Source organism: Glycine soja, chromosome 9 (genome assembly GCF_004193775.1).
Source record: "Glycine soja cultivar W05 chromosome 9, ASM419377v2, whole genome shotgun sequence".
Taxonomy (NCBI): Eukaryota; Viridiplantae; Streptophyta; class Magnoliopsida; order Fabales; family Fabaceae; genus Glycine; species Glycine soja.
In genome coordinates this window covers 18009132-18017762 of record NC_041010.1, presented here as the reverse complement: position 1 = coordinate 18017762, position 8631 = coordinate 18009132, and the positions used below count along the sequence as shown (strand labels likewise).

At 32.7% G+C, this 8631-nt stretch overlaps 1 protein-coding gene across 1 annotated transcript; it reads left to right on the top strand.

Annotated features, from left to right (window-relative positions):
• Positions 1–911: 911 nt before the first annotated feature.
• LOC114425729 (MLP-like protein 34) lies at positions 912–3133 on the top strand. The gene is made up of 2 exons (XM_028392681.1): positions 912–1143; positions 2602–3133. Exons 1-2 carry the CDS (start codon positions 951–953, stop codon positions 2874–2876), a joined length of 468 nt encoding a protein of 155 aa, XP_028248482.1. The 5' UTR covers positions 912–950; the 3' UTR covers positions 2877–3133.
• The last annotated feature ends 5498 nt before the right edge of the window (positions 3134–8631 follow it).

Sequence of the window (8631 nt, the reverse complement as noted above, 5' to 3'; positions counted from 1 at the left end):
TCTTCTGAAATCCTGTCCTTCAAACTTGTCCAACTTCGCAAACTTGCTTGTCATCTTCGAACTATCGTTCGTCATCTCGAAAGATTTGATTCAATCTTTTGTTGGTTAATTTTGAAAATCGAGATAATCCTGGATAAATCTGAAGTCGTGTATAAACACTTTCAGATTGAATCAAATTTCGGGGTTCAACCAAAATTGTTCAATCGGATAAAATCAGAAGATTATAATTCAAGAGTTTTGTTTTGGTCTTGTGAGTTTTTCACATGTTATGCTTTCTGAACCAGGATGATTATTTATAATCAAAGAACAGGTGGTTTTTGGCGGTTGATGGAAGTTATTTATTTTTAAAAAATTGTCGTTAATGGAAGTTTTAGTAACTTCCATGTAACTTCCAACCGTTGATGGAAGTTAGTAACTTCCATGTAACTTCCAACCTTTTGCCTAAACCGAACATCTCGTTATTACATTAAAACAAGCGTGCACTCTTATTTTAACATAATAAAGAGATCAATTACACTAAAATGTCCAACACTTAGGACATTAGTTAAGAAACTAAAATCAAAGGAAAAAATATTTATTGTGGAGACAATAAAAAAACAATCATAAACAGTATAATTTTACCTATCCTAATAAAAAATAAATTATTTTTTTTTTAATTTTTTAACCAATATCTCAAAAGCTGGATTAACATTTGTCTTATTATTATTAAGGTAATGCTCCATCAAGAATCATATTTGTGTATCATAATTAGATATATCTCCCAATCTATGTTGTTACCTTTTTTTCCACAAATATATATATATATATATATATATATATATATATATATATATATATATATATATATATATATATATATATATATATATATATATATATATATATACATACATACGTATATATATAGACTTGTATTGTCCACATACCTTCTTAAGAGTAGTGAAGCAAATATGGCATACTCTCAACTTCAAAAGGTGGAAACTAGCCTGCAGATCAAGGCTTCTGCTGAACAGTTCTATGATGTTTTTTGCAACAAGCCACACACTATTGCCAACATTTCACCAGAAAATATTCAGTCAGTTGAAGTTCATAAAGGTGAATGGGGCAAAGAGGGATCAATCGTCTCCTGGAACTATTTACATGGTATGGGAACTTTGACTTCAAAATTTTATAAACAAACCGCAAGATTAATCTTCTTGGTTTTCATGTACACATTATACGTTTCAACTTTTAAAAGAAGTATAGATTTTTTTATGGTCATGATATACTTGTGTTGGAAAATAACACTCGTAACTTTATTACTAAAAAAATCACAAAATCAAGAACAAGAGATTATCATAAAGAAAATAGAAAAAAAAATTACAAATTTGTTTAAGCTGGTTGGTTCAGGCCCTTATCCCTACGTCCATAATTTTAACCTTAATTTGTTTAGTGTGATTTGAATCCTCATTAACAAATTGGACAAATTTGTAGACCTTCTTTTAACATGATCTTCCACTCTCACTTAGGGTGATGATTCCCTTTTCAGATGGATAATTCTTCTCATTTTAAAACTTTTCATATATAAACTTAACATGATAATCTTAATTAAAGAGGAAATAAATCTATTTACCGAATAATCTTTAATTCAAAACAGCATCTTAAAAATAATAAGACAATATCCTTTTTAAATTTAAACAATATTATAGAGATTTAAAATTATAAATTTAAATTGTTTCCCAACAATTTGATCTTAGCCTAGTATTAATCGGTACCATCCTTTTTTATAAACTGTATTATTAACTCGTCATGGACTATCATTTGTTGATGGTCTCAATCAATATTTACATGGCACCTATGTATTTAAGTTTTTTAAATGATGAGAAAGAAAATAACACTTTATTATGCATCATGTATGGATTGTGAGGACCAAGGATCAAGTGGTTGTCGCGGATCACCTAATAATTTCTTACTTTGCAAGGAAAAAAACTTAAATATAATTTTTTATTTTGTTTTCCATCCTTATTGCATTTTATATAATTCTTTTTATTGTTCAAAGTCTTATCTAAAATGTTTTAAAGACTAAAAATAAAATATAATTTGTGACGACTAAAAGCAAAAAAATAATTTTATAAGGACGAAAAACAAAAAAATACTAAATTGTAAGTACTAAAAATATATTTAAATCCAGAATAAAAATATTGCTAAAATGATTGTTATTTGAAGTAAATTTCAATAATTTTTTGTTTTTATGGCTTGTGTTACTTAATTAGGATCGATTATCGGGATGCCTTAGTGCATGTTGAAGAACATTATTTAAGGGATTTTTTTTTTTTAAAGCACTACTATGAAAAAAGCGGGAGAGAATAAGTTAAACCACAATTAAGCGAATATGTAATATAAAATTTTTGTTCAATTCAAAATAGAAACCGCAATAAGCAAAACAGTTGACTACATATTAATTTCCAGCCTTTATAAATCGAATTATTGTCCTTGAATATATAAAAAAATGTTATTTCGTCTTGGCTTTAAAGTGATGAGGTAAATTAGTGTCGGACAAGTTTAATGACTTCTTGTATTCTATGATATAAAATCCATCTTTTGGGTTTTGGACAAGAACAGAGGGAACAGTTTGTGTAGCCAAGCAAGTGCTTGAAGGCATAGACAAGGAAAATAACAAAATGACAATGAAGGTCATAGAGGGTGACGTGCTGGGACTCTACAAGAGCTTCAAGTCTAATTTGCAAGTTACTCCAAAAGGAAAGGGCAGCGTAGTGCTTTGGGCAATGGAATACGAGAAACAAGAGGACCACATTCCTGACGCTCATACCTTGTTGCAACTGGCTGTTGTGGTTAGCAAAAAAATTGATGCTTACCTTACTCAGGGGCACAACTAAATCATCAAATTAAGCTCATGTTTTACTCTACTAATGCTATCTAAGAAATAAAAATTGATGTATTATGGGGCTTAATTGACCCTTAATTCCATCAATTTCATATGTTAAAAGCTGAATAAAGTGCATCAGCCACGACTAGGCGTGAGTTGGGCACAAGTGTGTTATGTTGTTCTATTGTGTTTCGTGTGATTGTCGTTGATTGTAACCTGAGACTGAAAAGTCATTTGCTTTGAAATCTCCTTTACTTTTGTGTGGAATTCTCTTCATTTTTTTTAAGTTTTGTGAGGAATTCTCAATTGAACTACTGCTATCTATGACCAGTAAAGAGATTGCAATACGTGATGACTACTCTAATACTTTTTCTACTCTCTGATCCAGTCTTATCAACTGGTATCAAAGCTCCTAATTCTGGTAGCTTTACATGCGTAACGATGGAAGGGTGTATCACTTTTTCTCATATAATGGATTTTACTAGCATTATGTATACATAAGAAACAATTAAACTGCATCACAAACAATATGATCAATTGTACAAAGACATCAAAAGTTCAGTTTTGTGAAACATTTGAACTCAAGGTCTAATTAACAGTCTATCATACTTTAAGAACATTAAATAAATGAAGCTAATAAATCAATGTCAGCGATTAATTGATGCTAGCTTAAAGAACACCGTACAACCTTAAGAGAATATAAGCTATGAAATGATAGCATTGAACCAATTTACTTTATGCATTAACTAATTATAAAATTCAAATGCAACATGCAGCTTACACAGAAAGCACATAGAATCAACTCTGTTTTTCTTGCTTACGGTCAATTGATACATAAAATATAACACAAGCACATCATTATGCTTCCACGACTTAAAAAAATGCACACATTAAAAACGTATCATTTTGTAGCTCTGCACGATTCATCTAAATCATTATTATCCCCCTATAAGACAAACATAAGCAAATTACAGGATCATGGAAAAGAAAAAAAAACAAAGAACATAACCAGCAACTTCCAAAAATGTCTTATGAGGAAGCAGCTATTGCTTCTTAGTTCTTAGCAGACTCATCATGATTGTTGCCTCAATGTTTTTCTTCTTCAATTTGCTTAACACAGCAAGGATGATGTGAAATTGAGACTGCAATGCAAATGAAGGAGCTTTGCAATGCAGACCCATATATTGGCCCCGCCTAACCCCTCTAATGAATGGGTGAGTTGGTCAGGTTAAAGAATCATTTCACTAATTGAGTGTGTCAGGGCTGTTCCATAGTATAAAGACCATATTTTAACAGCTCTACTGGTAGTCACAGGTCATCAGGTTGAGAAGAACAGGTGGGTTAACAAAGGCAATTAGCATGAAGAAATATACAGATACTAGCATCTTGAACATGACAAAAGATGCACCTCATCCCAATTTTCTCCTTGTTTCCTTTTATGAGAATGTCTAAGCTCAAAGATATTGTTATGCAATATGTGTACATACATACTTTTTTAAATCAACAGTTCTATGTTAAATATAATTAGAATAATTAATTACTCTTAAGAATGAATAAAAATTTAGGCTCATGTTGATTCTTTCAAAATTCAATTATATAGTAATTAAAATGGAACAAAATTGCTGGGAGGTAGGATTTCCATCTCTGCTTTTGAACATTGAACATGATCTTTGCATACTGGTATGCTATGAAATGTGATATATGTTTTATTATTTTATTTCAAGCTGACTTGATCAACATATTAAAACCAATCAGTCAAACAGTACTGACAGGTTCTAGCTCTGAATCCATATTCTATACAAATTGAACGTGATCTTAATAGCGTACCCCTTGGGCACTGGATGCAAGAACAACTTCCAACTCTTTCCAAGAGAAATCTAATCCGTGAGTTATCAATTGCTTGAAGTCAATCTTGCCAGTGCACAAGCTCAATTCGTGTTTTTGTTCCTAAATATCCCATTGACCATTAACCTCCCTACAACATACTAGGAAAGCCCACTATTATTAACTGAGACAAGCAAAGTACTAAAGCCATCTAACAACAGGTTCTGAAGAAATCTTGATTTTGCAGTACCAATACCATCTATAATCTTGGCTGGTTTGTAACCTCATAGTTGATGGACAGTAAACAGTTAACTAAGTCTGAGCTATTCCAGTTACGCAAATTTTGCCACTAAAGATAGTGGCATTCAAGTTTCATGGCAATGTACACGGTTTTATTGTAGCCCACAAAATAAAAAAACACATCAATCCCAGAAACTGGAAAGGAAAAAAATGAAAAGACCACAAGTAGAATAGTAGATTAGGAAAATTTTGGTTGTAGGTATACTATGTAAATACAAACAAATAAAAGTAAGCTTTGGATAGTTTACAAGTATGAAGAAAATGAATGATTGACTACTTTCTGCTCCAAATTAACTAGTTATTTATTAATAACTAATGATATGTTTATATAGAACACCCTGCCAATTTGTAATGTATATAAAATAAAATCTCAAAACAAGTTTGGACCTATGACCCTCCTCTTTCCCCATGAAGCTTCACCTCAGCATCCTAGGTATGACATATGTAATTTGTTAATTTAATCATATTACTTTGATACATTACTGAAACTCAAATGTATGTTAAACCAACTACCTGTAATTTCGAAATGAAGTCCATTTCAACCATGCCATAGGATATACCAAGGCTACAAATAAAAGTATATTGAACATTTGAACCTAAAGCATATATACACCCTTATTTATGCACTTCATTTAGAAATAAGTTCACTTTAGGCAACATTTAAAGGCATAATAAGGTTCCTTGTGTGGTAAATTTGTTTTACCTTATTGGCAAGAGAACTGTGACTTATGTAGAGGAAGTAGAATCAAGATTCCATCAGAGGACAGATATTGTAGCAGCCATCTTTGCAGAAATGGCATTGACAACTGATTCCAGGCTCCATAGCCAACTTGCCCCTACATTAGAGATATAACTTCAGTGCAACCCCATCTACAATTCTGGCAGACTCATGCCCCAAGATCGTGGGTCTGTTGACAATGAAATTAGCACGTTCCTTGCAAAGTGAATTGGCAGGAATTGACAATGAAATCCTGACCCAATCAAAGCCCCTTCCTCAGCTCATAAAGCTAGGCAGCTTAAAGCAAAAATTGGCTCGCATGCTTGTTTAGTTGAGAACATCAGGTGTCACTTTGCTTTGAGACATAGATTTGAATACCAGTGTTATCACATAGCGACCATGGCGGAGTAGCGTTGCAAAAATTTGAAAAAACGCCACCAAATAGCAGTAGCGTTGCGGGTTGCGGATGGTGCATGACGGTGCCATGGTGGTCATGGCGGAAATAGCGCCTTTTTCTTTTTGTTTTTTGCGCGATAGGTGTTGGACTGACCTGATCCAACCTTATCTGAGAACATATTGCAAAAGCGCAGCACACAACGGGGAGAACGCACAGAACACAACACACAACGGCGACCAGCAGCGACGAATGGCAATGACGCGCACGACACCCGCACCCGCACGCGACCAGCAGCACGACGACGACGAACGGCAGCACAGGACGATGGTGGATGGCAGCTTTAGGGGTGCATTTCTTTTTTCTTTTTTTTTTTACTGTTTGACACACATTTTTTATGTCCGGAGCTTTTTTTTTCGTTTTTCTATTTGAAACTCTTTTTTTATTTGATACCCATTTTTTATTTTTTTCTGTTTGACATCACGTTATTGTATGAACTCATGACACTTTTTAACTTTTTTAATTTATTTGAATGCAATCCATTGTTTTTTTTCAATTTGAATGAGTTTATTTGGTGTTGGTACTTGGTTATATATATATATATATATATATATATATATATATATATATATATATATATATATATATATATATATATATATATTTGTTCGCCATGACATCCACCATTTTTCGATACGTCATCCGCCATATTTTTATGACGAATTTTTAACTTTTTGCCATGAACCGCCATCCATCATTAACAACATTATTGAATACACACCTTGCATGCTTCACTTCATTAACCAAAAAGTATCCATCCATTTAAGGAATTATAAGTAGCAATCAGATTTTATACAAGCTTTCATCATCATAGATAAGACAACTTTAGCTTCTTTCAACTTTCCTTCCTTACCCAAAGCATCAACCAATATGTTAAAGGTACAAACATCAGGGTTACTGTTGTTGTATTATTTGTGTACTGTGCAACACTGTGATAGTGTGTTCTTGTGATAGTGTGTTCTTGTAACGTATGGGATTTCATGACATTGGCATTGGTTATGACTTATCAAATTATGTTTAATTTGAAATCCTTTACTTGTCATTTAGTATCTTTACGAAATGGTCAGTTAATACACGCCTATTGTAAGTCCTCCCTTGACCAAGATTGTCACGACATATTCAATGAGGGATCCAAGAACATTTTAGTTGTGGGGAGTGGGGACAAGCTCAAATTACAAGATGAATGCTTTAGTAACCAAAATCCAATCAGATTTTTACAAGATTATAATTGTAAAAATTTGTGTCATTATCATGTGTGATTGGTACTAGTTGTAGTATTGTAACTTATCACTTGTAAACGTATTTAAATAGTAGTAATATATATTAATAAATACTATATAAGAATTATTAATTATAAGTAATGTAAAAGCTATTTATTTTAATTATACTATATAATAGCTATTTATTTTTTTTATTCATCACTCATTTTATATTAATGACTTTAGACCTCTCTCCCGCATGAGATGCTCTCTCCCGTGAGATGTTCCCATTGTTTCTCCTGAAACCCTTTTGAATTCTGAGTAACATTCTTCTTCGTTGTGAGCTGGGTGGTCCTCCCCTTGTGATTACCCTTCCTTTTCTCCACTCGAGCCTTTCCTTTTGGACATGGAAAAAAAAAAAATTGATAGCCTTAATCTTGAAGATGTGGATGATGTTGATTTGGAGATCCCAATTGAAAATAATGATGTTGAAAACTTCAACACAGAATTATGCTTAGTGGGACGCTTCCTTACTGACCGAACCATTTGTACCCGGCCAGATTATGAAGGAAAGAATGGCGAGTGTATGGAGGTCATTAAAAGGAGTATCAATTTCAGAAATTGGATCAAGCACTTTCCTCTTCCAATTCTTCCATAATGTAGATATTCATAGCGTCCTTAAAGGTGGTCCCTTATTCACTGTCCCCTTTAAGAGGGTAAAAACCCAGCTGATGTTCCCTTATTCACTGTCCCCTTTTGGGTACAAATCCATAATTTACCTCTCGGTTTCATGTCTTATGGTGTAGGGCAAAACATTGCCAAATTCTTAGGCCAATTTCTAGACTATGATGATAAGAACAACCCCAACTTGTGGAGACCTTTCATGAGTGTAAAAATGAAGAGTTGATGAAGACTTATCACTCTTAGTTTTTATTTGATGATGAGTTCTATTAAGAAACACTAGGCATGATTAGGATGTTTGTTATTTCTTAAAATGTTTGATTGTGTGTGTGAAATCATGCATACATGCATCCTAGACTAGATTTTGTAGATCAACATGCTTAAAATGATTAGCATTGCATTGATCCATCATAATAAGCCTTAGTGTCAATTCTACATCAATATAATTGACCATATGCTAATATAGCAGACTAAATTGTGAAATAGGCTCGCAATTAGTCCACTATCTAAAGTGTATAATTGACTATATTGGGTTTGAAGAGTTTTTTCATTACTAGAAAGAATGTTTTCAACATCACTACTTTAATAT